A 16531-nucleotide genomic window follows, 5' to 3' on the forward strand; every position below is an offset into this window, starting at 1 on the left:
GGAGGAGAGAGTTCCAGATTCCTGCTCCCCTTTGTGTGAAGATGAGCTTCCTGACATCACCGCCCGCCACCCCCCCCCACCCCCAAACAGCCTGGCTCAGTTTTAGGCTCTGCCCCCTTGTTCTGGGTTCCCCACCCCCAAACCCAACTCCAACTCCCAATCCCCACTCCCAACCTTGCCCCTTCCCCTGGTGTCCCTGTAGAGGATGCCCAACTCCATGTATTGGTTGCTGGTGAATGTTATCCCAAGCAGCCCGGCACCTCTGTCCCAACCGCATTTGTCCCTCCGGCCTTGTCAGCTCACCTCTCCCACGTAAATTCCAGTGTCGTTTTCATCATCGGTGCGGTAACACACAGTCAGTCCCAGCTTCTCCTGGTGGCTCTGTTTGTAGAGTTCCACTTCCTGAACAGAAAGGGATTAAAAAAAAAAGCCCATCAGCAGAGACGCTTAGCCTGACAGAAGGCCTCGAATATCTATGAGCGCTCTCTTTCATCCTGGGACGTCCAAAGTGCTCCAGCACCCCCTGCAGTACCTCTGAAATGTAGGTGTCCCTTACCCCGCTCTAACCTCCTTGGAACCTCCGAGATCTCTGCGCTCCCCCCGATTCTGCCCCCTTGACCATCGTCTTTCTCCATCGCTCCACCATTGGCGGCTGTGCTTTCAGCCACCTGCGGCCCGGAGCTCAGGAATGACCCCCCCCGCGCCCCCCCCCGAACCCCAAACCCCTCCACCTCTCCTCCTTTAAGATGCTGGTGAGCTCTCGGTCACCTATTTGGTCCTTACTATGTCCGGCCATGTTGACCGCTTGTCCCAGCCAATGGCTCAAACAGCATTGCTCCTCGTAACGGGAAGGGTACAGAGCGCACTGAACCAAAACCCCGCTCTCAAAACCCAAAACAATATGCTGGCTGTTAGGTGTCGTTCTGCGATCGGGCAGCACGGACTGCCCAATCCTGAGTGCGCAAATCGCTTCGCCAACAATCGATTTAAGACAATCAGTCCCGTTCGCAATGTGGCTCATTTATGCTTGCTACAAGGACAGGGGACCCATCCACTGCAAACAAAAGGAAGACGTTCAAGCCTTGAACATTTTCTGATTTACCCGGGGGCTCGGGGAGGCAAGAATTCCTCGTTACTTTCTCCATGGCAACACCTCAGCCAATCAGAGCCAGGCTTGCCAACCAGCTAACGCCCTTTTCTCCCGTGATAGAAATTGTTGCGCTGGCCTGACATTTGGCATTCTTCTTTGTCCCGGTGAGCGCAGAAAGTGAATTATCGGCAACACGCCCCTCCTTGCAGCAACGTCCAAGTTGGAACAGGGCTCTGTGAGCTGCCTCAGGTCTGTCTGGCCGGCTTAGAGGTGCTATCTAAAGCCTCCGGTATTGCTTAGGGTACAGGGCACTCACCTCATACTCCAGCTCTTCTGACCGATCGACCTCATGGTGACCGCTGTCCAGGTAGTCATTGGGGTCGTAAAAATCATTCCCAATGGGAGGGCTGCAGGAAAGAGAGAGAACGTGTCACTAAAACAGGGCGAGGCTAATCCCAGAAGCTGGCAGGGAGCGGGAGAGAGCAGTTGGAAACCTGGGAGTGGGATTTGGCAAGGGATCACTGTACACGGTCTCTGTTTATTCAGGGTAAGGATGACTGTACACAGTCTCTGTTTATTCAGGGTAAGGATCACTGTACACAGTCTCTGTTTATTCAGGGTAAGGATCACTGTACACAGTCTCTGTTTATTCAGGGTAAGGATCACTGTACACAGTCTCTGTTTATTCAGGGTAAGGACCACTGTACACAGTCTCTGTTTATTCAGGGTAAGGATCACTGTACACAGTCTCTGTTTATTCAGCAGAGTAAGGATCACTGTACACAGTCTCTGTTTATTCAGGGTAAGGATCACTGTACACAGTCTCTGTTTATCCAGGGTAAGGATCACTGTACACAGTCTCTGTTTATTCAGCAGGGTAAGGATCACTGTACACAGTCTCTGTTTATTCAGCAGGGTAAGGATCACTGTACACAGTGTCTGTTTATTCAGGGTAAGGATCACTGTACACAGTCTCTTTTTATTCAGAGTAAGGATCACTGTACACAGTGTCTGTTTATTCAGGGTAAGGATCACTATACACAGTCTGTTTATTCAGAGCTGTGAGGATCACTGTACACAGTCTCTGTTTATTCAGGGTAAGGATCACTGTACACAGTCTCTGTTTATTCAGGGTAAGGATCACTGTACGCAGTGTCTGTTTATCCAGGGTAAGGATCACTGTACAGTCTCTGTTTATTCAGGGTAAGGATCACTGTACACAGTCTCTGTTTATTCAGGGTAAGGATCACTGTACACAGTCTCTGTTTATTCAGCAGAGTAAGGATCACTGTACACAGTCTCTGTTTATTCAGGGTAAGGATCACTGTACACAGTCTCTGTTTATCCATGGTAAGGATCACTGTACACAGTGTCTGTTTATTCAGCAGGGTAAGGATCACTGTACACAGTCTCTGTTTATTCAGCAGGGTAAGGATCACTGTACACAGTCTCTGTTTATTCAGCAGGGTAAAGATCACTGTACACAGTCTCTGTTTATTCAGGGTAAGGATCACTGTACACAGTCTCTGTTTATTCAGGGTAAGGATCACTGTACACAGTCTCCGTTTATTCAGCAGAGTAAGGATCACTGTACACAGTCTCTGTTATTCAGGGTAAGGATCACTGTACACAGTCCCTGTTTATTCAGGGTAAGGATCACTGTACACAGTCTCTGTTTATTCAGCAGAGTAAGGATCACTGTACACAGTCTCTGTTTATTCAGGGTAAGGATCACTGTACACAGTCTCTGTTTATCCAGGGTAAGGATCACTGTACACAGTCTCTGTTTATTCAGCAGGGTAAGGATCACTGTACACAGTCTCTGTTTATTCAGCAGGGTAAGGATCACTGTACACAGTCTCTGTTTATTCAGCAGGGTAAGGATCACTGTACACAGTCTCTGTTTATTCAGGGTAAGGATCACTGTACACAGTCCCTGTTTATTCAGGGTAAGGATCACTGTACACAGTCCCTGTTTATTCAGGGTAAGGATCACTGTACACAGTCTCTGTTTATTCAGGGTAAGGATCACTGTGCACAGTCTCTGTTTATTCAGGGTAAAGATCACTGTACAAAGTCTCTGTTTATTCAGGGTAACGATCACTGTACACAGTCTCTTTTTATTCAGGGTAAGGATCACTGTACAGTCTCTGCTTATTCAGGGTAAGGATCACTATACACAGTCTCTTTTTATTCAGGGTAAGGATCACTGTACACAGTCTTTGTTTATTCAGGATAAGGATCACTGTACACAGTGTCTGTTTATTCAGGGTAAGGATCACTGTACACAGTCTCTGTTCATTCAGGGTCAGGATCACTGTACACAGTCTCTGTTTATTCAGGGTAAGGATCACTGTGCACAGTCTCTGTTTATTCAGGGAAAAGATCACTGTACAAAGTCTCTGTTTATTCAGGGTAAGGATCACTATACACAGTCTCTTTTTATTCAGGGTAAGGATCACTGTACACAGTGTCTGTTTATTCAGGGTAAGGATCACTATACACAGTCTGTTTATTCAGAGCTGTGAGGATCACTGTACACAGTCTCTGTTTATTCAGGGTAAGGATCACTGTACACAGTGTCTGTTAATCCAGGGTAAGGATCACTGTGCACAGCCTTTGTTTATTCAGGGTACGGATCACTGTACACAGTCCCTGTTTATTCAGCAGAGTAAGGATCACTGTACAGTCTCTGTTTATTCAGGGTAAGGATCACTGTACACAGCCTTTGTTTATTCAGGGTACGGATCACTGTACACAGTCTCTGTTCATTCAGCAGAGTAAGGATCACTGTACACAGTCTCTGTTTATTCAGGGTAAGGATCACTGTACACAGTCCCTGTTTATTCAGCAGGGTAAGCATCACTGTACAGAGTCTCTGTTTATTCAGCAGGGTAAGGATCACTGTACACAGTCTCTGTTTATTCAGGGTCAGGATCACTGTACACAGTCTCTGTTTATTCAGGGTAAGGATCACTGTACACAGTCTCCGTTTATTCAGCAGAGTAAGGATCACTGTACACAGTCTCTGTTATTCAGGGTAAGGATCACTGTACACAGTCCCTGTTTATTCAGGGTAAGGATCACTGTACACAGTCTCTGTTTATTCAGCAGAGTAAGGATCACTGTACACAGTCTCTGTTTATTCAGCAGGGTAAGGATCACTGTACACAGTCTCTGTTTATCCAGGGTAAGGATCACTGTACACAGTCTCTGTTTATTCAGCAGGGTAAGGATCACTGTACACAGTCTCTGTTTATCCAGGGTAAGGATCACTGTACAGTCTCTGTTTATTCAGCAGGGTAAGGATCACTGTACACAGCCTTTGTTTATTAAGCAGCATTAGGATTACTGTACACAGTCTCTCTCTATTCAGTGTAAGGATCACTGTACATAATCTGTTTATTCAGAGCTGTGAGGATCACTGTACACAGTGTCTGTTTGTTGAGGGGAAGAATCACTGTACACAGTCCCTGTTTATTCAATGGGGTGAAGATCACTGTACAGTCTCTGTTTATTCAGCAGGACAAAGATCACTGTACACAGTCTCTGTTTATCCAGGGTAAGGATCACTGTACACAGTCTCTGTTTATTCAGGGTAAGGATCACTGTACACAGTCTCTGTTTATCCAGGGTAAGGATCACTGTACACAGTGTCTGTTTATTCAGAAGGGTCAGGATCACTGTATACAGTCGTTGTTTATTGAGCAGAGTAAGGATAACTGTATTCAGTCCCTGTTTATTGAGCAGAGTACGGATCACTGTACACAGTCACTGTTTATTTAGGGTAAGGATCACTGGACACAGTCCCTGTTTGTCCAAGGTAAGGATCACTGTACACAATCTCTGTTATTCATGGTAAGGATAACTGCACACAGTCTCTGTTTATCCAGGGTAAGGATCACTGTACACAGTGTCTGTTTATCCAGGGTAAGGATCACTGTACACAGTCTCTGTTTATTCAGGGTAAGGATCACTGTACACAGTGTCTGTTTATCCAGGGTAAGGATCACTGTACACAGTCTCTGTTTATTCAGCAGGGTAAGGATCACTGTACACAGTCTCTGTTTATTCAGCGTAAGGATTACTGTACACAGTGTCTGTTTATCGGGGGTAAGGATCACTGTACACAGTCTCTGTTTATTCAGGGTAAGGATCACTGTACACAGTCACTGTTATTCATGGTAAGGATAACTGCACAAAGTCTCTGTTTATCCAGGGTAAGGATAACTGTACACAGTCTCTGCTTATCCAGGGTAAGGATCACTGTACACAGTCCCTGTTTATTCAGGGTAAGGATCACTGCACACAGTCTCTGTTTATCCAGGGTAAGGATAACTGTACACAGCCTTTGTTTATTCAGGGTAAGGATCACTGTACACAGTCCCTGTTTATTCAGGGTAAGGATCACTGTACACAGTCTCTGTTTATCCAGGGTAAGGATCACTGTACACAGTCTTTGTTTATTCAGGGTAAGGATCACTGTACACAGTGTCTGTTTATTCCGGGTAAGGATCACTATACACAGTCTCTGTTCACTCAGGGTCAGGATCACTGTACACAGTCTCTGTTTATTCAGGGAAAAGATCACTGTACTAAGTCTCTGTTTATTCAGGGTAAGGATCACTATACACAGTCTCTTTTTATTCAGGGTAAGGATCACTGTACACAGTGTCTGTTTATTCAGGGTAAGGATCACTATACACAGTCTGTTTATTCAGAGCTGTGAGGATCACTGTACACAGTCTCTGTTTATTCAGGGTAAGGATCACTGTACACAATCTCTGTTTATTCAGGGTAAGGATCACTGTACACAGCCTTTATTTATTCAGGGTAAGGATCACTGTACACAGCCTTTGTTTATTCAGGGTTCGGATCACTGTACACAGTCTCTGTTCATTCAGCAGAGTAAGGATCACTGTACACAGTCTCTGTTTATTCAGGTTAAGGATCACTGTACACAGTCCCTGTTTATTCAGCAGGGTATGCATCACTGTACACAGTCTCTGTTTATTCAGCAGGGTAAGGATCACTGTACACAGTCTCTGTTTATTCAGGGTCAGGATCACTGTACACAGTCTCTGTTTATTCAGGGTAAGGATCACTGTACACAGTCTCTGTTTATTCAGCAGAGTAAGGATCACTGTACACAGTCTCTGTTATTCAGGGTAAGGATCACTGTACACAGTCCCTGTTTATTCAGGGTAAGGATCACTGTACACAGTCTCTGTTTATTCAGCAGAGTAAGGATCACTGTACACAGTCTCTTTTTATTCAGGGTAAGGATCACTGTACAGTCTCTGCTTATTCAGGGTAAGGATCACTATACACAGTCTCTTTTTATTCAGGGTAAGGATCACTGTACACAGTCTCTGTTTATCCAGGGTAAGGATCACTGTACAGTCTCTGTTTATTCAGGGTAAGGATCACTGTACACAGTGTCTGTTTATTCAGGGTAAGGATCACTGTACACAGTCCCTGTTTATTCAGGTGAAGGATCACTGTACACAGTCTCTGTTTATCCAGGGTAAGGATCACTGTACACAGTCTTTGTTTATTCAGGGTAAGGATCACTGTACACAGTGTCTGTTTATTCAGGGTAAGGATCACTGTACACTGTCTCTGTTCATTCAGGGTCAGGATCACTGTACACAGTCTCTGTTTATTCAGGGTAAGGATCACTGTACACAGTGTCTGTTCATTCAGGGTAAGGATCACTGTACACAGTCTCTGTTTATTCAGGGTAAGGATCACTGTGCACAGTCGTTGTTTATTCAGGGAAAAGATCACTGTACAAAGTCTCTGTTTATTCAGGGTAAGGATCACTATACACAGTCTCTTTTTATTCAGGGTAAGGATCACTATACACAGTGTCTGTTTATTCAGGGTAAAGATCAGTATACACAGTCTCTTTATTCAGAGCTGTGAGGATCACTGTACACAGTCTCTGTTTATTCAGGGTAAGGATCACTGTACACAGTCTCTTTTTATTCAGTGTAAGGATCACTGTACACAGTGTCTGTTAATCCAGGGTAAGGATCACTGTGCACAGCCTTTGTTTATTCAGGGTACGGATCACTGTACACAGTCGCTGTTTATTCAGCAGAGTAAGGATCACTGTACAGTCTCTGTTTATTCAGGGTAAGGATCACTGTACACAGCCTTTGTTTATTCAGGGTACGGATCACTGTACACAGTCTCTGTTCATTCAGCAGAGTAAGGATCACTGTACACAGTCTCTGTTTATTCAGGGTAAGGATCACTGTACACAGTCCCTGTTTATTCAGCAGGGTAAGCATCACTGTACAGAGTCTCTGTTTATTCAGCAGGGTAAGGATCACTGTACACAGTCTCTGTTTATTCAGGGTCAGGATCACTGTACACAGTCTCTGTTTATTCAGGGTAAGGATCACTGTACACAGTCTCCGTTTATTCAGCAGAGTAAGGATCACTGTACACAGTCTCTGTTATTCAGGGTAAGGATCACTGTGCACAGTCCCTGTTTATTCAGGGTAAGGATCACTGTACACAGTCTCTGTTTATTCAGGTTAAGGATCACTGTACACAGTCACTGTTTATTCAGCAGGATAAGGATCACTGTACACAGTCTCTGTTTATTCAGCAGAGTAAGGATCACTGTACACAGACTCTGTATATTCAGGGTAAGGATCACTGTACACAGTCTCTGTTTATCCAGGGTAAGGATCACTGTACACAGTCTCTGTTTATTCAGCAGGGTAAGGATCACTGTACACAGTCTCTGTTTATTCAGCAGGGTAAGGATCACTGTACACAGTCTCTGTTTATCCAGGGTAAGGATCACTGTACAGTCTCTGTTTATTCAGGTTAAGGATCACTGTACACAGCCTTTGTTTATTAAGCAGCATTAGGATCACTGTACACAGTCTCTGTTTATTCAGGGTAAGGATCACTGTACACAGTCTCTGTTTAGCCAGGGTAAGGATCACTGTACACAGTGTCTGTTTATTCAGGGTAAGGATCACTGTACACAGCCATTGTTTATTAAGCAGCATTAGGATTACTGTACACAGTCTCTCTCTATTCAGTGTAAGGATCACTGTACATAGTCTGTTTATTCAGAGCTGTGAGGATCACTGTACACAGTGTCTGTTTGTTGAGGGGAAGAATCACTGTACACAGTCCCTGTTTACTCAGTGGGGTTAGGATCACTGTACACAGTCTCTGTTTATTCAGCAGGACAAAGATCTCTGTACACAGTCTCTGATTATTTAGCAGGTTAAGGATCACTGTACACAATCTCTGTTTATTCAGGATAATGATCATTGTACACAGTCCCTGTTTATTCAGGGTAAGGATCACTGTACACAGTCTCTGTTTATCCAGGGTAAGGATCACTGTACACAGTCCCTGTTCATTCAGGATAAGGATCACTGTACACAGTCCCTGTTTGTCCAAGGTAAGGATCACTGTACACAGTCTCTGTTTATTCAGGGTAAGGATCACTGTGCACAGTCGTTGTTTATTCAGGGAAAAGATCACTGTACAAAGTCTCTGTTTATTCAGGGTAAGGATCACTATACACAGTCTCTTTTTATTCAGGGTAAGGATCACTATACACAGTGTCTGTTTATTCAGGGTAAAGATCAGTATACACAGTCTCTTTATTCAGAGCTGTGAGGATCACTGTACACAGTCTCTGTTTATTCAGGGTAAGGATCACTGTACACAGTCTCTTTTTATTCAGTGTAAGGATCACTGTACACAGTGTCTGTTAATCCAGGGTAAGGATCACTGTGCACAGCCTTTGTTTATTCAGGGTACGGATCACTGTACACAGTCGCTGTTTATTCAGCAGAGTAAGGATCACTGTACAGTCTCTGTTTATTCAGGGTAAGGATCACTGTACACAGCCTTTGTTTATTCAGGGTACGGATCACTGTACACAGTCTCTGTTCATTCAGCAGAGTAAGGATCACTGTACACAGTCTCTGTTTATTCAGGGTAAGGATCACTGTACACAGTCCCTGTTTATTCAGCAGGGTAAGCATCACTGTACAGAGTCTCTGTTTATTCAGCAGGGTAAGGATCACTGTACACAGTCTCTGTTTATTCAGGGTCAGGATCACTGTACACAGTCTCTGTTTATTCAGGGTAAGGATCACTGTACACAGTCTCCGTTTATTCAGCAGAGTAAGGATCACTGTACACAGTCTCTGTTATTCAGGGTAAGGATCACTGTACACAGTCCCTGTTTATTCAGGGTAAGGATCACTGTACACAGTCTCTGTTTATTCAGGTTAAGGATCACTGTACACAGTCCCTGTTTATTCAGCAGGATAAGGATCACTGTACACAGTCTCTGTTTATTCAGCAGAGTAAGGATCACTGTACACAGACTCTGTATATTCAGGGTAAGGATCACTGTACACAGTCTCTGTTTATCCAGGGTAAGGATCACTGTACACAGTCTCTGTTTATTCAGCAGGGTAAGGATCACTGTACACAGACTCTGTATATTCAGGGTAAGGATCACTGTACACAGTCTCTGTTTATCCAGGGTAAGGATCACTGTACACAGTCTCTGTTTATTCAGCAGGGTAAGGATCACTGTACACAGTCTCTGTTTATTCAGCAGGGTAAGGATCACTGTACACAGTCTCTGTTTATCCAGGGTAAGGATCACTGTACAGTCTCTGTTTATTCAGGTTAAGGATCACTGTACACAGCCTTTGTTTATTAAGCAGCATTAGGATCACTGTACACAGTCTCTGTTTATTCAGGGTAAGGATCACTGTACACAGTCTCTGTTTAGCCAGGGTAAGGATCACTGTACACAGTGTCTGTTTATTCAGGGTAAGGATCACTGTACACAGCCATTGTTTATTAAGCAGCATTAGGATTACTGTACACAGTCTCTCTCTATTCAGTGTAAGGATCACTGTACATAGTCTGTTTATTCAGAGCTGTGAGGATCACTGTACACAGTGTCTGTTTGTTGAGGGGAAGAATCACTGTACACAGTCCCTGTTTACTCAGTGGGGTGAGGATCACTGTACACAGTCTCTGTTTATTCAGCAGGACAAAGATCTCTGTACACAGTCTCTGATTATTTAGCAGGTTAAGGATCACTGTACACAATCTCTGTTTATTCAGGATAATGATCATTGTACACAGTCCCTGTTTATTCAGGGTAAGGATCACGTTACACAGTCTCTGTTTATCCAGGGTAAGGATCACTGTACACAGTCCCTGTTCATTCAGGATAAGGATCACTGTACACAGTCCCTGTTTGTCCAAGGTAAGGATCACTGTACACAGTCTCTGTTATTCATGGTAAGGATAACTGTACACAGTCTCTGTTTATCCAGGGTAAGGATCACTGTACACAGTCCCTGTTCATTTAGAGTATGGATCACTGTACACAATCTGTTTATTCAGAAGGGTCAGGATCACTGTATACAGTCGTTGTTTATTGAGCAGAGTAAGGATAACTGTACTTAGTCCCTGTTTATTGAGCAGAGTAAGGATCACTGTACACAGTCTCTGTTTATTTAGGGTAAGGATCACTGGACACAGTCCCTGTTTGTCCAAGGTAAGGATCACTGTACACCGTCTCTGTTATTCATGGTAAGGATAACTGTACACAGTCCCTGTTTATTCAGGGTAAGGATCACTGTTCACAGTGTCTGTTTATCCAGGGTAAGGATCACTGTACACAGTGTCTGTTTATTCAGCAGGGTAAAGATCACTGTGCACAGTCTCTGTTTATTCAGGGTAAGGATCACTGTACACAGTCTCTGTTTATTCAGGGTAAGGATCACTGTACATAGTCTGTTTATTCAGAGCTGTGAGGATCACTGTACAGTGTCTGTTTATTCAGGGTAAGGATCACTGTACACAGCCTTTGTTTATTAAGCAGCATTAGGATTACTGTACACAGTCTCTGTCTATTCAGTGTAAGGATGACTGTACATAGTCTGTTTATTCAGAGCTGTGAGGATCACTGTACACAGTGTCTGTTTGTTGAGGGGATGAATCACTTTACACAGTCCCTGTTTATTCAATGGGGTGAGGATCACTCTACACAGTCTCTGTTTATTCAGCAGGACAAAGATCTCTGTACACAGTCTCTGATTGTTTATCAGGGTAAGGATCACTGTACACAATCTCTGTTTATTCAGGATAATGATCATTGTACACAGTCTCTGTTTATTCAGGGTAAGGATCACTGTACACAGTCTCTGTTTATCCAGGGTAAGGATCACTGTACACAGTCTCTGTTTATCCAGGGTAAGGATCACTGTACACAGTCCCTGTTTATTCAGGGTAAGGATCACTGTACACAGTCCCTGTTTATTCAGGGTAAGGATCACTGTACACAGTCTCTGTTTATTCAGGTAATGATCATTGTACACAGTCCCTGTTTATTCAGGGTAAGGATCACTGTACACAGTCTCTGTTTATCCAGGGTAAGGATCACTGTACACAGTCCCTGTTCATTCAGGATAAGGATCACTGTACACAGTCCCTGTTTGTCCAAGGTAAGGATCACTGTACACAGTCTCTGTTATTCATGGTAAGGATAACTGTACACAGTCTCTGTTTATCCAGGGTAAGGATCACTGTACACAGTCCCTGTTCATTTAGAGTATGGATCACTGTACACAATCTGTTTATTCAGAAGGGTCAGGATCACTGTATACAGTCGTTGTTTATTGAGCAGAGTAAGGATAACTGTACTTAGTCCCTGTTTATTGAGCAGAGTAAGGATCACTGTACACAGTCTCTGTTTATTTAGGGTAAGGATCACTGGACACAGTCCCTGTTTGTCCAAGGTAAGGATCACTGTACACCGTCTCTGTTATTCATGGTAAGGATAACTGTACACAGTCCCTGTTTATTCAGGGTAAGGATCACTGTTCACAGTGTCTGTTTATCCAGGGTAAGGATCACTGTACACAGTGTCTGTTTATTCAGCAGGGTAAAGATCACTGTGCACAGTCTCTGTTTATTCAGGGTAAGGATCACTGTACACAGTCTCTGTTTATTCAGGGTAAGGATCACTGTACATAGTCTGTTTATTCAGAGCTGTGAGGATCACTGTACAGTGTCTGTTTATTCAGGGTAAGGATCACTGTACACAGCCTTTGTTTATTAAGCAGCATTAGGATTACTGTACACAGTCTCTGTCTATTCAGTGTAAGGATGACTGTACATAGTCTGTTTATTCAGAGCTGTGAGGATCACTGTACACAGTGTCTGTTTGTTGAGGGGATGAATCACTTTACACAGTCCCTGTTTATTCAATGGGGTGAGGATCACTCTACACAGTCTCTGTTTATTCAGCAGGACAAAGATCTCTGTACACAGTCTCTGATTGTTTATCAGGGTAAGGATCACTGTACACAATCTCTGTTTATTCAGGATAATGATCATTGTACACAGTCTCTGTTTATCCAGGGTAAGGATCACTGTACACAGTCTCTGTTTATCCAGGGTAAGGATCACTGTACACAGTCCCTGTTTATTCAGGGTAAGGATCACTGTACACAGTCCCTGTTTATTCAGGGTAAGGATCACTGTACACAGTCTCTGTTTATTCAGGTAATGATCATTGTACACAGTCTCTGTTTATCCAGGGTAAGGATCACTGTACACAGTCTCTGTTTATCCAGGGTAAGGATCACTGTACACAGTATCTGTTTATTCAGGATAATGATCATTGTACACAGTCCCTGTTTATTCAGGGTAAGGATCATTGTACACAGTCTCTGTTTATCCAGGGTAAGGATAACTGTACACAGTCTCTGCTTATCCAGGGTAAGGATCACTGTACACAGTCCCTGTTTATTCAGGGTAAGGATCACTGCACACAGTCTCTGTTTATTCAGTGTAAGGATCACTGTACACAGTGTCTGTTTATCCAGGGTAAGGATCACTGTACACATTCTCTGTTTATTCAGGGTAAGGATCACTGTGCACAGTCTCTATTTATTCAGGGTAAGGATCACTGTACACAGTCTTTGTTTATTCAGGGTAAGGATCACTGTACACAGTGTCTGTTTATCCAGGGTAAGGATCACTGTACACAGTCTCTGTTTATCCAGGGTAAGGATCACTGTACACAGTCTCTGTTTATCCAGGGTAAGGATGACTGTACACAGTCTCTGTTTATTCAGGGTAAGGATCACTGTACACAGTCTCTGTTTATTCAGGGTAAGGATCACTGTACACAGTCCCTGTTTATTCAGGGTAAGGATCACTGTACACAGTCTCTGTTTATTCAGGGTAAGGATCACTGTACACAGTCTCTGTTTATTCAGGGTAAGGATCACTGTACACAGTCTCTGTTTATTCAGGGTAAAGATCACTGTACACAGTCTCTGTTTATCCAGGGTAAGGATCACTGTACACAGTCTCTGTTTATTCAGGGTAAGGATCACTGTACACAGTCTCTGTTTATTCAGGGTAAGGATCACTGTACACAGTCTCTGTTTATTCAGGGTAAAGATCACTGTACACGGTCTCTGTTTATTCAGGGTAAGGATCACTGTACACGGTCTCTGTTTATTCAGGGTAAGGATCACTGTACACAGTCTCTGTTTATTCAGGGTAAGGATCACTGTACACAGTCTCTGTTTATTCAGGGTAAGGATCACTGTACACGGTCTCTGTTTATTCAGGGTAAGGATCACTGTACACGGTCTCTGTTTATTCAGGGTAAGGATCACTGTACACGGTCTCTGTTTATTCAGGGTAAGGATCACTGTACACGGTCTCTGTTTATTCAGGGTAAGGATCACTGTACACGGTCTCTGTTTATTCAGGGTAAGGATCACTGTACACAGTCTCTGTTTATTCAGGGTAAGGATCACTGTACACAGTCTCTGTTTATCCAGGGTAAGGATCACTGTACACAGTCTCTGTTTATCCAGGGTAAGGATCACTGTACACAGTCTCTGTTTATTCAGGGTAAGGATCACTGTACACAGTCTCTGCTTATCCAGGGTAAGGATCACTGTACACAGTCTCTGTTTATTCAGGGTAAGGATCACTGTACACAGTCCCTGTGTATTCGATGTTTGTGTGACCAGCGCTGATACTCACAGGTCAGACAGGGCGTAGGGCTCCAGCTGTACTACAGGGGGCGAGGGTGGCCGCACCTTACTTAGGGCCATGATGTGTTCGAAGGTGATGTCGGTTTGTGTGCCATTGTCGACGAGCTGCAGGTCCTGGACCGATGTTGCAATTTTGCCTCTCGGACTCCTGCGCAGCACTTGAATAACAAGGGGGTCTCTGGAGGGTCGGAGGCCATTGACCGCCTGCTCCTGACTCACTCTGCACAGATCCTTGTCAAGCACCTGCAAGAGAAGCCAGACAGGGGAGAAGTTGTGAGAGACCCTAATAAATCCCATTGTACAGGGACCCCGAGGGGAAGGGCTGTGGGCCCACGGTGCAGGGGAACACCAGGGGAAAGGGGCAGGGACACCGGAGACAAGCGACCGTCCACCTCGTCCTCCAGGGGCCCAGCATCCCCTGGTGGCTCTCGGTCGTCCCTGCTTTGTCCTTGTGTTTATGTCCCAGGCCCCAGGTCTCGAATCCCCGCTCTCCGAGGGCATGAGCGCAGTCTTGCCCCTGCACGGTGCCCAGTCCCTCATGGGTCCGGCTCCTGATTTCTTCCCCTCGGAGTGTCCAGCAGTGACCGACCCCTGTCCCCATCCACCCCGTCTCCCCTCTCTCCACCCGACCCCCTTGTGTACTCACTGTCTGTGGACTGACCGGCCTGCGTCCTAAGGCTCCGTGCCTCAATCCGTTTGAGCCCTGTGGGCAGGGGGAGGGGGGAGTTGGGGCGGGGGGGTTGGTTGGGTTGGGGTGGTGGGGTGGGGTGGGGTTGGGAAGAAAGAAGATGAGATAATTATTCTGCTTGGCTACTGGACGTGCTGCTGCCGTCTCCTCCGGACAGTCCCTGCGTTTCCCGGACACGGTCAAGAGGAGCCATGAAATAAACTCGGAAGGATTCCATTGGAGCTGTTGGATTGGGGTGGTGGTGGAAGGGCTGTTCAACCAGGTGGGGCTACTGCAGGCGGGAGAGGGTTTTGAGAAAATCTCCATGAATATGGAGCGTTGGTAACTCTAGCTGGAGGAGGGGGCAACTGCGTGTGACTCACTTTCAGTCTGTCCTTGTCCATCAGTGAAATACAGGGGAAGTTAGAGGAGAGCTGTCAGTGTGTGTGCGTGTGTGTGTGTGTGTGTGTGTGTGTCTGTGTGTGCATACGTCTGCCTGAGTGTGGCTGTGTGTGTGTTTTGTGTGTATGTGCGTATGTGTGTGTGTGAGAGTGTCTGTGATTGAGAGAGAGTGTCTGTGTGTGTGTGTGTGCATAAGTCTGCCTGAGTGTGTGTGTGTGTGTGTGTGTGTGTGTGTGTGTGTTTTGTGTGTATGTGCATATATGTGTGTGTGTGTGTTCTGTGTGTATGTGCGTATATGTGTGTGTGTGGGTGTGTGTGTGTGAGAGAGAGTGTGTCTGTGTGTGTGTGTGTATGTGCGTGTGAGAGTTTGTGTGTGAGTGTAAGTGTGAGTTGTGTCAGGGTGTGTGTGTGTGTGCATGAGTCTGCCTGAGTGTGTCTGTGTGTGTGTTTTGTGTGTATGTGCATATGTGTGTGTGAGAGTCTGTGTGTGTGTGTGTGTATGTGCGTGTGAGAGTTTGTGTGTGAGTGTAAGTGTGAGTTGTGTCAGTGTGTGTGTGTGTGTGTGTGTGTGTGTGCACGTGTGTGTGTTTGTTTGTATGTGTGTGTGTAAAAGTCTGCCTGAGTGTGTCAGTTTGTGTGTATGTGTGTGTGTGTGTAAAAGTCTGCCTGAGTGTGTCAGTTTGTGTTTGTGTGTGTTTAAAGTCTGCCTGAATGTGTCAGTTTGTGTGTGTGTGTATATGTGTGTGTGTAAAAGTCTGCCTGAGTGTGTCAGTTTGTGTGTGTGTGTATGTGTGTGTGTAAAAGTCTGCCTGAGTGTGTCAGTTTGTGTTTGTGTGTATGTATGTGTGTGTATGTGTGTGTGTAAAAGTCTGCCTGAATGTGTCAGTTTGTGTTTGTGTGTAAAAGTCTGCCTGAGTGTGTCAGTTTGTGTTTGTGTGTATGTGTGTGTGTAAAAGTCTGCCTGAGTGTGTCAGTTTGTGTTTGTGTGTATGTATGTGTGTGTATGTGTGTGTGTGTGTGTGTGTGTGTGTAAAAGTCTGCCTGAGTGTGTCAGTTTGTGTTTGTGTATATGTGTGTGTGTAAAAGTCTGCCTGAGTGTGTCAGTTTGTGTTTGTGTGTATGTGTGTGTGTAAAAGTCTGCCTGAGTGTGTCAGTTTGTGTGTGTGTGTATGTGTGTGTGTAAAAGTCTGCCTGAGTGTGTCAGTTTGTGTTTGTGTGTATGTATGTGTGTGTATGTGTGTGTGTGTGTAAAAGTCTGCCTGAGTGTGTCAG

General features: G+C 44.8%; 1 protein-coding gene across 1 annotated transcript in view; it reads right to left on the bottom strand.

Annotated features, from left to right (window-relative positions):
* LOC121274264 (PDZ domain-containing protein 4-like) overlaps positions 1-14691 on the bottom strand; it is a 27093-nt gene extending 12402 nt beyond the window's left edge. The window contains exons 1-3 of the mRNA XM_041181475.1: positions 14180-14691; positions 1407-1497; positions 304-402 (exon numbers count right to left, since the gene is read on the bottom strand). Coding sequence (XP_041037409.1) covers positions 304-402; positions 1407-1497; positions 14180-14691 — 702 coding nt within the window. The remainder of the gene's footprint in view (positions 1-303; positions 403-1406; positions 1498-14179) is intronic.
* Between the last annotated feature and the right edge of the window lie 1840 nt (positions 14692-16531).

Source organism: Carcharodon carcharias (genome assembly GCF_017639515.1).
Source record: "Carcharodon carcharias isolate sCarCar2 chromosome 35 unlocalized genomic scaffold, sCarCar2.pri SUPER_35_unloc_6, whole genome shotgun sequence".
Taxonomy (NCBI): domain Eukaryota; kingdom Metazoa; phylum Chordata; class Chondrichthyes; order Lamniformes; family Lamnidae; genus Carcharodon; species Carcharodon carcharias.